General features: G+C 41.3%; 1 protein-coding gene across 26 annotated transcripts in view; it reads left to right on the top strand.

Moving 5' to 3' along the window:
- Positions 1–15,697, top strand: part of ebf3a (EBF transcription factor 3a) — a 109,610-nt gene that overhangs the window by 11,065 nt on the left and 82,848 nt on the right. For 25 of the 26 annotated variants that reach the window (XM_058792916.1, XM_058792919.1, XM_058792918.1 and 22 more), the window contains 5 exons: positions 29–185; positions 497–560; positions 837–892; positions 3,420–3,493; positions 5,033–5,101. In XM_058792916.1, coding sequence (XP_058648899.1) covers positions 29–185; positions 497–560; positions 837–892; positions 3,420–3,493; positions 5,033–5,101 — 420 coding nt within the window. Of the gene's footprint in view, positions 1–28; positions 186–496; positions 561–797; positions 893–3,419; positions 3,494–5,032; positions 5,102–15,697 lie in introns of those variants that run through there. The other variant, XM_058792929.1, reaches the window with a different exon arrangement.

Genomic DNA, 15,697 nt, shown 5'->3' with positions numbered 1-15,697 from the left:
ACACTGGTGTCTTGTTTTTTCCCCGCAGTGGAGTTGGTCTGGCACGGGCGCACTATGAGAAACAACCGCCATCCAACCTCAGAAAATCCAATTTTTTCCACTTCGTCCTGGCGCTTTATGACAGACAGGGACAGCCAGTGGAGATCGAAAGGACAGCTTTTGTGGACTTTGTGGAAAAGGAGAAAGTAAGCGCCACTCTGGAATACTGCTTTGAATTTTCACCTTAAAACTTCCACACTTCTAGATCTTTGGAAACACGTGCGCCATTAAACCGCTTTGACGGATTTCACAGAAAAACAAAAACATAGATATGCATTATACACATTATTGCCAGGAATTAATCTACTAAAAATAGAGTTGCTGGATTTTAAAAGCGTAAAGATGCTGAGGGAACATGCATACAGATAAAAATGCATGCATTTCATAAACACACTAAAATAAAATTATCAACAGCCCAATAATGCCAATCTGACCCCAAACAAATGCTTATTTTCAGGAACCTAACAGTGAAAAAACTAACAATGGGATACATTACAAACTACAACTATTGTACAGCAACGGTAAGTGTAAATTTCTCTATTCAGCAAGGATAGATTTACAAGTGTTTTATTCGCTCAATGGAGCCGTATTAGTTTCCTAAAAATGTAGTTCAGTTTATTCCACAAATGTAATTCTAGTAGATGACAAACCTTCGATGATGTTTTTTTTTTCTATTAGTGAATTTCAAGAATACTTTCAGATTTTTTTTTTTTTTTCCTTTCCGAGGAAACTTTGTATAGTTTTTTTTTCTTCACCAGACTTTTTCCACATTGAAAAACAAAAATAATTTCCCACAGGCGTCAGAACAGAACAGGATCTTTATGTTCGCTTAATCGATTCCATGACAAAACAGGTAAGAAGTTTTTCTTTCTCTTGCGTGTGTGTATTTATATTTCTAATCTGTGTCATATTTTGTTGCACGTGCTTTGGTCACACTTTATATTACAGTATATTTCCATAAGTAAATACAAAATAAACAAATACATCTTCTTCTTTATATGTAATAATTTTTTGGAGATGCAGAGCATTTTATTGTTATTGATGCTGTAGCTCGTTATATTCACATGTACTGTGAACACTGTAATGTAAAGCCGTGGCTGTATTTTGGGTTGCTCTGATTAATGGGGGAGGTTATTTGGCGGATTTAATTTAATATGAATCACATTACCACGTTTTTCTTCTCGTGTAGCTGCTTGATAATTTATAGCGAATTAATGAAATGGTGGAGGGCACAAAAATATGTGTATACACTTTAAAATTACGCATTTAAAATAAAATAATAATAATAATAATAATAAAGAAATACTGAGGATAAAGGGAACATAAGCTAAAGTGTTATTAAGCTTCTTTATAATTTAGTTTCTTATGAGCCACATTATAGTCGTGCTGTCGCTTATGGAGCATATTTGTCAAACCCAATATTTCTGTATTGCGCTCATTAGGCTGTTTTATTATTATAATTATTATTATTATTTAATCGTGTTTTAATCTGAGACAATATATAGCTCATATGCTAAATGATAATTTATAATGCATGAAAATTATTTGTAAAAAAATTATATCACAGCTGCTTTGTATGTGATATAAAATCAAATAAAAATGCATTTTTTTTTTCTTTAATCTGGCAGTGCAATATTTGTTAATTGGCATTCAGTTACTAAATTCTAGTGTGCCATTATATCGCGCAGTCGCACGTGAAAACTGACTTTTGTTGTGCTGTAATCAGATCTGGTTAAAGGCATAAAAATAAAGCTCCAGGCGTGAGTCAGACACTTGAGTTCATATTGTACTCTGATGTTCTCTGAAATCACTCTCAGCTCGTTTCCATTGTCCATTTCAGCCTCTCATGGTAAAGAACAGGGCGGATCTTTAGCTTGATTCTGAGGCTCTTGTTATCTGTAGTTTATCCATCGTTTGGCTTCACAGGAGAGAAAATATGAAGGTTTTATCTGAGGCGCCTTTGAATGGAGCTGAACATGATCAAAGAGTCAATGGCGCTGAACAGCCACTTTATGGTTTTCAGTATATTTTCAGTGAGAGGCAGGGAAATAAATAAGGACACATAAAGCAATGTCTGATCAAATCTATCTAGTGCTTATTTTGATATTCGCAATTTCTAGATTTGGGCTAACGGTTTTAATTTTATCTTTGCTAGATATTTCTTAATAGAATTAATGATTAATAGAATTAATGTAATCAGAAATACAAACCAACGCTTGCATTCAGCATGCAGCTGGCAAATTAAAATTCAAAAGGGAGCTAATTGCTACTATACTTTATAATAAGTTCTCATATATTTAAAGCAATTTATTTTTGCACCGTGTTTATTTACACACAGTATGTATGCGTTTTTTCTTTCTTTCCAGTTTTATGTGTATACAACAGTGCTTGGATTTTCATACATTTATGTGTACCAATAATAGGCCTACTGTGTATTTATATAAAACTGAATGTTTTTTTTTTTTTGCAATGGTGTACTGTGCAAGAGCGCACTCCAACGCGCCCCACGGATCCCACGGAAGGACGCGTTGGAGTGCGCTCTTGCACAGTACATCATAACGGGAGCAGGGCAAACAGGGAGGGAGGGAGGGAGAAAGAAAGAGAGAGAGAGAGAAAGAGAGAGTGAGACAGAACGCGCAAAAAGCACCAAGGCCCGTGCGCACCTACAGCTCCAAACGCCATCTGTTAAAGCCAATGCTCAAAAATTACTCAAGCGTACCCCCCGACACCGCTTTTTATCTAAAGAAAAATCATTGTTAGCGGCTCAAAATAAACAACAGATTGCCCATTAGCACTCTACCCCTAAATATCTGCAGATTATAACCGCGTTGATGTGTACGGTTATGAGTATTATTTACCGCGGCCATCTGCGTCGGAGAAGCGACATCTATGTGATTTCTATTATCATTTCCCAAATAAATAGCGCAAAGATCTAAACAGAAGCATATGCGACTCTTCATTTCTAAAGTGATATGCATGTGGTATAATTTGTCATCGCAATGACCGGCCAAGTGTTGATATTCATTTCAAACATCATATTTATTTATGCAAATTAATAACACAAAGGTTATCTCTATCTAGAATGTGGGCATGTGTGTTGGTTTACAGATAAAACATTGTTTAACAATGTATGTGGGCTAAATGGATTTTATTTACGCACCTTCTCTTGTTGATTTTTAATTGATGAACTTGAACTTTGTGGCATAAAACCACATTTTATTATTTTATGTTTAATTTCGTAGTAGCCTATTTTTATTTATTTATTCATTTATTTATTTATTTTTCTGGAGAAATGCGGTTTTATATTTAATGTTTTAAATGTTATATTTGATGTGTTATCCACTTGTTTAAAACGTCTTCACTGTGACTTTTATTTCAAGGCTATTATTTATGAAGGGCAAGATAAAAACCCAGAAATGTGCCGAGTTCTTCTCACACACGAAATTATGTGCAGGTAAGAAAAAAACAAAACAAAAAAACATCCTTTTCATTTTCAAATAATTATAAACTATTTCATTTGACTGCGTAATTGAATTTTATCAGCCATAATGTCTTGTCATGTTTTCATAAATGCGTAACGCACATGATGTAGGCCCATCCAGGCCTCCGAGCATCAGCCTTACAGAAAATCAATGAATCCCTGAATAGATCTGCCTGGATACGCTGAAAAGAATCCAAATGTTCAGAATTGTCAGGCGGCTTATGCGTAATGATTTACGGTTCGCTTTGCGCCCTGCTCTGCGAGTTTCAGAAGTTCTACTTCAAAAGCGCAAATTTGACCGGATCATTTGGTGACATTGGACTTATGAATGATTTCACTGGACTTTTAACACTATAGAGGATGAATTGAAATTCACACACACAGCGGTCGGCTCAAATGCAGACGCGTGTGTGCGCACTCGGGCCTTTTTTTGGAAAGTGGCTTTTCATCCTCAGCATTTTAATCGTGCGCCATTCTGTCTGTTCTGATTTTTACGCACACGCCACAGAGAAATCCTTATCCTGTGGTTATTTTAAAAGTAGAAAAATGACGATAAATAAAATAACTACACAGAAAGAGAACCCGACGCTTATGGAAGCAAGCACTCCATTTTCCACCATATCCACCGAAAGGAATCCGAACCGTGCGCAGGGGTCACGCCACATCCTTCTGCGCGCGAGCTAATAACGCTTCAAACTTTTAAGAGCCTCGTTTAACGAACATGAAAGTTACTCGCATCGCACTCTGTTGCTTGCGTCAAAACCGCACAGATGCGTTTCCGAGTCCCAAGCAGAGGTCCACATACCTTAATCACTTTAGCTGTCAGCTTTAAGGAGCTTTACATGTTTTCCATACCATATGGTGTTAATTTGGCTCACTTAGACATGTAACCATTATACAAGTGGGCTTCTTTAAATTCAAGAGGCATAACATTTTTTTTTTTTTTTTCCTCTGTAATTTCAACATTAATTAAAGAAAGCATAATGGAAGCATCTTCAGGGCCTCAAAATGGAGGCATTGGCACATTGTAGGAGACTGATGGAGGCTTTTTGAGCTGGTAATTAATAAGTGCCCCACAGAAATCCTGGTTGAAGGTGGCATCTTGCATCCTCTCCAGACACAACAGCTTGACAATTAGAGGTAAACAAAAGCTGGGGCTGAGAGAGAGCTTTCCCCCCTCCCAGCCTCCTGGCACCCCCTCTCCTCCTCTCAGCACTAAGACAAACACCAAAAACATGCTGTTTTCCCTCCTTCAGCCACAGCGCCGGGCTCCGTGTTTACCCGCCGCCCGCATCTGCGAGAACCGCAGCCACCAACACCATCCGGCTCAGCCAGAACCTACGCCAAACACCTCGGCGGTTAGCTAGAAAAGAGGACGAGAGAGCGTGTCAGATGAATAAATCGAAACACACAGTGCTCGGAGACGAAAGACACATGCAAGCTGTTTGCTGATTTTCTCTCATATCTCATCTCATGTCTCCTTTTCTCTCTCCCTGTGTTCTTCTCCCCAAGTCGGTGTTGTGACAAAAAAAGCTGCGGAAACAGGAACGAAACACCTTCAGACCCCGTGATCATCGACAGGTAAGCCTATCTTTCTGTTTCCTGTGAGTGTAGGGCGCTGCGGCCCAGCATCCTGGCCCGGGCTTGCCCCGTGTTGTTGTGCGGCGTGCCGCACAGGTGGGTTGACGCAGGGTGTCTTTAGGGACCGCGTAATTGCTGGTGAGTTGTCAGGGAAGTGCTTTCCTCGAGACTTGCAAGCAGTTCGCCGCATCGAGAGAGCGTTTGGCTTTAAATTCTCAACTCTTTCATCGTAATTTGTTAACAACTGCTCTGCTTATCTTCTCTGTAAACAGTGCACTGCCTCTCGCTGGCTTTGTGGCACGACTGCGTGCCGCAGCTGAGCAGTAACGTTGCATCTCCGAACGTGCATGTTCGAGGCAAAAAGGCGTCTTTACGTTGCGCTCTGTAGTGCTGCCGGTGGGAAATGAGTAATGTTTCTGGGCTGGCTGTTGGCGGTTGCATGTTGATCACATTAGGGAAAGCGTGTTCAAACACACCGGCTCCCGCCGAGTGGGTAATTGACGTTCTTTCTTTTTTTTTCTGCAGCTTATGTTTCTCTTTGTGAGTCTGGCTCAAGGTTACACTTACTCGGCGAGACTTACACTTCTTCTTTTTGTCCAATTATCCCTGTGGTGGCAGCACGTACGTGGATTACGGCAGGGCAGTTCTTGGACTCGCGGCTGAAACGGTAAATGTGACAGGGAGCGCTGGCTGCTGGAGTCCGGGCCTCTTGGAGATTAGTGAGCTAGAACAAGCCTACCTTGCTCCATAAAGCCAGGAGTCTCTCTGTTTCCATCTGCTGTAAAGAGCCATGAATAACCAGCAAGCAGTGCCAGCAGTGAGAGTCTCTCTCTCTCTCTCTCTCTCTCTTGTTTTCTCACCGTAGCTGTTGCAAAGTTATCTCCCGATCACGAACTTGCCTGTCCACTGAGTGGGAAATTAGATTGGAGGGCGAGATGATGGGTAAAGCCGGGAACGAAATATGCGCCACCAGTGGATAGCAATGCTAATGTTTGACTTGCTGAAATAGCTGTTTGCTTAGCGGGGAATGTTTGGTATCTGACAGAGGGAACATCTCTCTTATTAGTAATCAAATAGCAGTGACCAGTTGTCGCTGTCACTCACCGTACATGAAGTGTGTGAAGCGTCGGAAAAAAGGACTCATGCCCTGCGTGTCGAAATTATGGCCGTGCTTGCATGTTTGGAGGTCTGAGCATTTCCCACTCTCACGTCATGTGGTTGTAATGTGGAAACCCTGCCGTAATACACGATAATGTGAGTGAACTGGTTCATGTGAGGAGAGGCTGTTTGATTCAGTTTTGGAGTAGAAGTTTTCTTTTCTTCCACGTAGCTTATTCATAATCAATATTTGATTTAAATCACAATCCATCGCTCTGTTATGAAGCCTAGTAAGCTGTCTTGTTTTCTGCTTTAGGCAGCATTCAATAAATGCTGTACACCATCAGCAACAGACATCTGAATCACATTTGAGGGGAGTTTAACATTAACATGTTGCTAAGCTAATTCCACAATGCTTTAATAAGCATACAATAGTTCATTTTCATTTATACTTTTTTGATTTTTCACAAATGTTACAGTTATTTATTGCATTCTGGGATTTTCTTGTCCATGAATAAGCAATTCTGCCTTACAATTTGGCTAAAACGTGGTGTCTTATGAGGTAGCATCAATGCTAAATATGCATTCCCATCAGCATAATGATGCTGTAAAATGTTACCTATGTAGGCAGCCAACTAGCTTTTGGACCAGAGCCCCTATTTAACCTTTTTTAGTGGAATATGAATTCCTTACATCTTCTTCTATAAACATTCTCAAAGAGTGTGAATCAATCCCTGCAACCTTGGTTATCTTTGCATTAAATGATTAGCTTGTTTAAACAGACGTGCTGAAGAGCTCTGACAGTGTGCGAACAGTAATTAGTTACAGGACCGACATTCATGCACTCACTGTAACTCAACCGCAGGAGAAAGAAAAGCTAGTGGGGCGAGAGAAAAAAAGAAAAGAGGAGTCCCGGCGAGGAGGAGGAGGAGGATTTGTTTTGGTTTTCTGAACAGAAGATAAAACACATATCACTTCCTCTTAGCAGATCCTGAAAAGAGTCTCAGGCAGTCAGAGTCGATTCTCCCCACCGGCCATGGCTTATACAATGTATTTACCTTTAAAAGAAAAAAAAAAAAAACACAAACACTTTATAACAGGGTTTCACTGATATTTACTGCATTGACTCTTCCCGTAAATTGCTGGGCTTTGTGTTGTGGCTAAATAGAGGTGGATGGATCGGATGTCTTGGCGCTTTGTGCTTCAATCTGGTGAACAATATGTGTAACACTAGTAAAAGAGGAAAAGGAGAACAGCGCAAAGAAGGTCTGATACTCGGCAAAAAGGAGGGATATTGTGGTAGGTTGAAACGGCGGATAAAAAAGCTCACATTTTGATTGTGAGGCGTCTGAAAGACTCGAGAGGATCGTTTTCATAGAGGGGCGATCTGTTCTGTTGGATCACAAAAGCAGATGTGCTTCATTAGCCGACTGCATTGTCTGCATATCACAACTGTGAACAGATGATTTTATCCAACGCTCAGAGAACAAGGTGGCCGGGAGAGCCCGGAACGCACGGAAACACGAACCTCAAATGACTGAAGCGTTCGTGCAGGTGGGGTGTATGATATGAAGCTAATTTGTAATCACAAAACCAATCCTGTGGGGTTATGTCTTGTTAGGTCCGTCTTTTTTCCTGGTCTCTGAGGAAAAAGTGGAACATTACAGTACACCAGGGAGTTTTATGCATAGCTAAGACACATGCATGCTCAGTCACCATTTATAAACAAGCATTTGCGTGCACAGGAAGTAGACTGGGGATAGATAGATGGATAGACAGATAGACAGAGGAAGAGAATGTTCTGCTAAACAGGGCTATGGTGACCAGAAGATCTGGTGATCCATTATCAATAACGTTTTCAGCCACATTCTCCCAGATGGCACATGGGCCAGGCATACTGCTCGTTGGCACGGGCTTGGACAATAACTGGCACCCGCTCGCTTCTGGCATTTTCAATGGAGTTTAGGAGACTTATCATTCCAAATGTGTCCTATTTTCCTGTAGTCAAGCCAGACATCTGTTTATACTATTTCTCTTGGACTTTGGTGCAGCTTTAGGTTCTTCACGAGGAGAAGAAGAAGAAAAAAAAAAACGAGAAAAACTTGGTTGTATTTCACAGCTGTTACAAAATTTCAACCTCGACGGATCTTTAAATATTTCACAACCCGACCCGGCTTTGCCATAGATTATTCATTGGTATTTTTTGAAAGCTAGATTGAGCCTCAGAAATGAGGAGTTCTACGGCTAGACTCGAACTCTTCTAGGTGATGTCTTGAACACACATGTCAAGCGCGAGGCGTCGGATCATTTACCACCCCCGTATCGGTCTGAGAACTAATAATACCCCTCCGACTCAAGAGCGATCAGGGTTTTCCTAGCCAACCGATCTCCCTTTCACTTCCTGTCAGAAAGGTCAAGACATGCTGACCTCTGACAGCCAACCCCCTCCCTCAACTGAATAATTCATGACATTGACTTTTTTTTTTTTTTTGTCAGAGTACACAGTTGTGTAGCAGGACTGTTTATGTAGCTCATTTCGCTGAGGCTTCTGCACCTGTTCGGACCGCGTGGTATTTGGGTCCCGATGCTGATTTAGCTAAACATTCATTAATTTTTCGTACAGGAGGACCTTTCCAGAAGGGATTACACTTGGTTATTAGCTAGGTCTTCCTGGAGCCATATGCCGGGGAAAAAATTGTGTTCGTACTCCGCCTGTTGCGGGTTTTTTTTAATCTTTAAAAACCAACACAGATCGTTCCTCAGTTTTTTCGCCCTTTTGTTTGTATCTTCTCCGACCAGGCTACTTAAAAAGACCTCCTCCCTCTCATCCGCGCACAGGCCCGCTCTCAGAGCTGAGCAAATGCCAGCATTTAGAAGGTCAGAGCTTTTGTTGGAAAAGCGCTATGTAAATTAGCACCAGCAAAAGGGACATTAAACAAAATTCAATTCATTGTCTCCCTTAATGTCATTTACATTTTTGGCTCGGGCCCGTCCTGTCGAGGAGAATTTTGGAGATGATTTTAATTACATATCAGCGCTGGAACAGAGGGCTGTCTGAGCGAGACACATTTGGATCACCTGTAAAGAGAGGTTTATTTACCAATGCTCTTGAATGGCAGGTTTTCACAGGCGCGTGCGTGCCGTAATTAAGCCCGTGTTAAGTGTTAATTCCCCGGCCTGTCTTTTTCCTCCCAAAGAAAGGCCTGTTTTACCCACCTTGTGGGGAGTTCTGTGGCTTTAGTCCTTGTTTATTAGCTTTGAGACATTCTATGCACTTCTAAACGTAGACAAAATTCACATTTAGCGGATTTAATGAACCAAACTGAGCTGTCATTTTCAACATATCAGTTCTCAGAACAATATGCAAAAGTTGTAACTTTAGGGAGAGAGAGTATCTTTGTACCTTATTTACAGCTAAACGTTTCATAGCAGTAGCTTAAGGTTTTGCATTACTACACTAAAATCCTATGCCCTTTTTAGAGGGAGATAAGGTACAAAGTTGTCTTTTTAAGAGTACTCTGCCGGTGACAAGCTGCCCTAAAGGTACCATTTGTGCAGATTTCTCTGATAGTATCCAAATTGTTGTCCAATCAAATGCTCTATGGAATGAGAATGTCCCTCCCCCTGATGTCACATGACTCTGACTAGTATAGTAAGTAGCAAATAATGCTGTGACGTAAATTAAGCCCTGCTCAAATAGAAGTACAATCCCCCCAGTATGTCCTGCCCGAACTTCCTGTTTAATAGGAAATACAACCATGCAGGATGAGTGAAACAGAGCGGTACGGTAGAGGGCACTTGAACTGCTGCTTTTGCCTCCAGCCACGAGAGTAATATTTTTATTTATTTATATATTACCTTGTCCAGGTGAAATTCAACAGACCGTGTATGTGTATGAATGTTTTATTCGAAAAGTCCTTGTACCTCCAGTAGAGCCACAGCAGTCTTGGAGGATGCGTATGCACGTATATGTGTGTTTATGTTCACAGAGACACGTGTGAGAGGAGGAGAGCGCCGGAGCTCCATTAGACCTGATTAATGAGGTTGCAGACAGCAGATATATCTCTGGCCAGGTAACAGCCTCACTGCCGCAGGTACACAGGTGTGCACAGCAACTCCTTATTTATGAGACAGTCAGCAAACCCTCTGCTAACATCAGAGAGAGAGAGAGAGAGAGAGAAAGAGAGAGAGCTTTTTCCTTCAATGAGCAAGTCCACTAGTGGCCAAAGTGAAAGCAGAGTGTAGATCTCCACTACGGGATGAAAACTAACACCAGAATAGTGTTCATGCTGTCACACAGTGCTATACTAGGATACTTGCAAGTGTATTGCTTTGGTGTAGGTTGTCTGGCACAGGTTAGGTGCACTCCGTCCAATGTTTAGGGCATTAGTTATAGGTGCAGTGTCGTTTTTGTACCACTAGAGGCAGCGAAGTGAATTGCAAAAATAATGACTGAATTCAAACAGGTTTTAAAGACTCCCCCTATCTGTCATAGATAGAAAAGCAGTCATGTTATTGGTTGACCCATTGTTTTCACATCCGGCCTACTTGGACAAACCAATTGCAATTTGATTCTGGCACAATTTATTTTGTGCAATAAATTAAATGTCACATTTTCTTTGAATACATAAACAGTTAAGCATTTAAATATTAATTCAGCTTGCATTAATACATTGAGAATTTTGTTAAAAAAACCTGGAAAGAAAAAAGGCAAGTGTTTTCTAGTATGCAAATGATTTATCATTAGCATACTTAAGGTTCTCCTTATGCCGGCTTGTTTGAAATGTAGACCAAAAATCTTTTGTAATTATTTGTTAATTGCTCTTTAGTCTCCTCGACATAATGATATACAAAAATGCCTTTGCGTGCAGTGTGGATGACACTGTCACCTTGAAACTCTTCAGAACCGACTATGCTTCTAAACTCCTCTGTTATGAACTAGTGACTTCTGTCTCACTAGAGGGATCAAGAGAGGGAGCGAGCGAGTGAGAACAGCTGGCTCTTTCTAACTGTGAATAACTGACAGTTGTCTGTAAGAGGTTTTAATGAAGATTGCCACCTTTTATGCGAGGAACTGAAGGGATGCCAGATCTACAGGAGGGGAGAAGCAGAGAGCTTAACCTGCCCTTGGCAGCTAGCACTCAACTCGCACTCACACAGAAAATGAGAAACAGCCTCTGCGGTCAAAAAGCCAAACCTTAGCGCTGCCACACATTGCTCACACGTAGAAGTGGGTCAAGGCCTAGCAGATGTCCGACAGCACACAACTCAAGAGCAGGCTTCTCCACAACAATGTCCTCTACGGACAGAGTAAACACTCTTCTATCTGAAAAAATAATCATTGCTTCTTGTATACTTTTAAAAATAAGGCTCCCAGCTAGTTTTGCAGCCTGATTTCAATAGGAAAAAAAAACATTTACAATTTTTTTAGTAAGCAAACTATATTCACATTTACATTAGGAAGATGTTTTAATCCAAAGTGATTTTATTAGTTTATATAACAAAACCCATGATCTTCGTGTTGCTAGTTTACTTTTAATTAATAACTTTTTTTTTTTTATCTCAAAAAACCTTATATAGAATTAAAAAAGATTAATAAAATGGAAAAAGAAACTTCGGAAGTGCTGCAATGAACCATCGAGGAATCGTTATTTTTTTAAAGGTTCTGCAATAAGTTAACTTTTTTCTTCTTCCTGAGAGTAATCACAGACATTGTTGCTGTGACATTCAGTCACACTTTTTTTTTTTTTTTTTTTTTTTAGCCAATCAGAAAGGCTTTTTTTCCTATGACATAATTTTGCACTTTTGCATTCAAGTTTGTTGACATCAGGTGGCAAGCAAAAAATATAGGCTTCAATTTGTATTTATATCGTATAGTTTTGTTATTTTTAACCCCCAGCTCTGGTTTGTGAAAGGAGAGGAACTTTTATTTTTAAATCATCAGGGTTTTTCTATTAATTAATAAAGTTAGGATTCTCTGTTAGTGTAGAAACATCAATGGTCTTGATTTAGCTGCTACATGCTAATAGTACTGGCAATGGCAATGTGTGCATTTAATTTTTCATGCCATGTGGGTCTGTGTGTGAGGATTGAAGAGGGAAGGGGGAAATGGCTCTAGCATGTGTAGACAGGAGGGAACCCTGCACTGTGTTGTTGTAAGACATGTTGCATGGGCCCTGTAACCGGAAGACGGCGGCTCCGAGGAGTCTATAGTGACAGACGAAATCCACACACACTCTTAGCAGTGAGAAAGCTGTGGATGCTAGAGCAGAAGAGAAATGTGAAAATGATAGTTTTGCTACAACAACCAGCGTGATTGTGTGTGTGCGTGTGTCTGGTGGAGATATTGAGAGTCTAATCAGGACTCCGTGGAGGGGACATATGTGCTTTAAAAAGCCCCTTTTATATGATTGAGCGCACAAAGCAACAACACTCCCCTTTTGTTGGGCTATATGAAAACCCCCGCTGAGCGTGTCAACACGCACACACAAATGCATATGCACGCATGGATTCACATGCAACAAATACTCACGTGCATAAAGCACGATTATCGTCAGACATGTAAAAATGTGATTCCCCACACACACACACACACACACATGCACGCATGCATGCAAGATGTGCACAAAAACTCACCCCGGGCAGTTGGAGAGGGTGTGCTGTCACACAATAGCCCGGCGCGGGTGCACGTTCCTTTTGAATAACAACCGGGAAAATTGAATCAGTTGTGGTTTAAGAAGGACTGACTGGAATGCATGTCCGAAGTTCATGACGCTTCCCTCTGTGAATGCGGTCAACGTGTCCCATTTCCACAGCACAACCTGTTTTGCTCCAACTTCACACCACGGATGGATTCAAAACAGATCTGCTTTACGCGCACATAGCTAACAATGCTTTAAATCAAATGTTTGTTTTTATTTTGACTACTTCTGCAGTCGTTTCTAGTTCCCGGGCGCTGCGGCACAGCAGAATGTTTTCGTGCTAAATTAAATTGACGTGTTTGGTTTCCTTTCGGCCGCATTGTCTATTTTACATGTGCATGTTTATGGAGCGTCCTGTTTGATTCTGTCAACACTATGTCAGTGTGTGTTTTAGCCTGTAAAAGCATGATAACTGGCTTTTGGTTTGCGGTAGATGTTGGCTCGGTAGATCTGTACGGTTCTCTTTTTCTTATTCGCAAATACACACCCACAACATTTGTTTGCCATTAGGAGCAGTTTGTAAATCAGATCAGGGTGTTGAGTGTGCGCTGTCTCTCTTGGAAGAAATATCCGTTCCTTGTCCCTCCGATCTCTCTCTTTTCAAAAAAACACAAAGCTCCCATGTCTTTTCTCTTTTTAAACCACCCCCTCCCAGCCACCCACCCAACCTCCATTCCCATTTTTCCGAATGTGGCAATCTGTCGTGTGACACCGCTGAGATTAGGTTAGGAAACAGTGTGAGGATTGTATTGGACATGGTGCTGGTCGCGCCAATTTGAGGTCGCAGGACAGCGATCTGGACATTGGGCACACGCCATCAGCATCTCTCCGCAAGAGGCAGTGGGCCTTGGCCGTCGCCCGTCCCATGGGCTCCCGGGAGGGGCCATCGGCTCTGAAACCTTCAAAAAAAAACTGCAGCAAATAACTATCATTTATTAAAGCTGACAAGTTATCTCTAAATATAGGCCCCTCTGTCAAAAGATTATCGGACACCGATCGGTTCTGCTGATATCGCATGCGTGTTTTTGAATCTCACATGAACATTTGAGGGTAGATTGCTCGATTGCGCTGGAGGACGGATATCTGTGCGTGCACTTGCCCTGTGTGAAGTCTGAATTACATTTTAGACGAAAAGGAATCAGAAACATTCGAGCCCAGAAGTCAGCAGCGAGCTGTGTAGTTGAAAGGTTAGGCCGCCCGTTTCACGCACTGGCTCAAGGCTATTTATCATTATAAGTGAGTCTCTGCTTAAGTTTCCCAAACCCTCATTATAATCATTCCCAGCAATTACAGCGTCCAGAACCCCGTCTGCCATCCAGCACACATCATCAGCCGTTTACTCGGCTCAAAGCTGCTGCTAATTTACATTGTTTTAAATATGGGGTGCGATGCTGATTGATTGTTGTTGCTGTAGGTCGACTTGATAGAATATCATTAGCCATGCTAAATATTTGTTTAACTCTTAAATTGTTTGCACGCACAAAGCAAGGCCGTTTAGCTGCGTGATTGTACGTTGTAATGTGGGCTAAATCAAACTTTGAGATAAATCTTAGTTTGTGTCTTATTGCTGACAGATGCCGCAAGCATTTTTAATTTGCATGTGCATTAGAAAGTCATTATGAAGACTCCCTCTTGCTCCATTTCTTTAGCATTTCTACTGCATAATGCTAGCAAAAGATGGTAAAGATGTAAATACCATGGCATGCATGCAACATCCAGGTCACGCTCTCGGTGTAAAACACTTGCATTTTCGAAGCAGTCGCTGCGTAATTATCCTCTTGTGAAGAATGCACGATGGCGCCAGGATGATGAATCGATGGCAGATTGGACGTGTGGTTTAACTGTCATGTCCCTCAGATAAGGGGCTGCTCGGGGATTGCTCATTCTCACTGCTAGCCTGCTAGCTTGCCAGTTTATTAGTGCAAATCCCAAATGTTTAGTAAACTCATTAGGCTCCATCTAATGCTAATTTATCATCATAGATGGACCACAAGAGGAGCGGGACACCGGGGCGGCCAGGCCAGGGCTTTGACCGCTGGCTGATCAATCAGTGCTATAGGGGCTAGCATGTTTCATTAGATCCGCTAGAGTCGGATGAGTTTTATGGATTTCGCTCCTGAAAGTGGGATTTCAGGGGGCTTAGCAAAAGTGTGGTGGCTGACAACACTTATCTACAGGAATACATGGCAGGTCTTTCGTCGGAGAGCTTGCTATTTCATCGGCTGCAGATAGATAAGGTGGCTTTTTGAAGACAAGAGGCAACATTTAGGACGAGAAGAGAGTATTACGGGTTATACACCTCAAAGAGTAGTGGAAAAAAGTCCTGGGTAAGTTCTTCTTCTCTGTCGTTAATAACTGGCCTCTTTGTAGCACGAGATGTCTGATCTGTGCGAATCAGCTGGACTAATTCAGAAATTATGTGATCCTTATGATCTTCTGGTCGGGAAGCGTACTGAACTTAAGAACTTTATCGATCTGTCCGGTCTCTGTGAATCAATCATTTAAGAAGAGACAAAAAAGGAGGCGTTCTCGCAGGTTCCCACTCTGTCAGAGCTGAGAAATAGGATTTTCTCGTCTTTTTTGTATGCTAGTCTTTAGCGACAGCTTGTATCTCTTTCTCTCGTGGAAATGAAACAAAATAATAAATAAATAAAAAACATAGGTGGTGAATAAACCTGCCCAGACTGTGATGATAAAATATGACAGGCGTTTCCTGGTGCTGGGAAAGGAGTGTTGTAATTCACCTGACTTATGTTCTCCTGTCTGATTTAGCTTCAGATTAAAACCCACTGCTTGG

Source organism: Onychostoma macrolepis, chromosome 12 (genome assembly GCF_012432095.1).
Source record: "Onychostoma macrolepis isolate SWU-2019 chromosome 12, ASM1243209v1, whole genome shotgun sequence".
In the NCBI taxonomy this organism is placed as follows: Eukaryota; Metazoa; Chordata; class Actinopteri; order Cypriniformes; family Cyprinidae; genus Onychostoma; species Onychostoma macrolepis.
The sequence above is the reverse complement of the archived record's forward strand: the minus strand, read 5'-3'. Positions and strand labels throughout refer to the sequence as shown.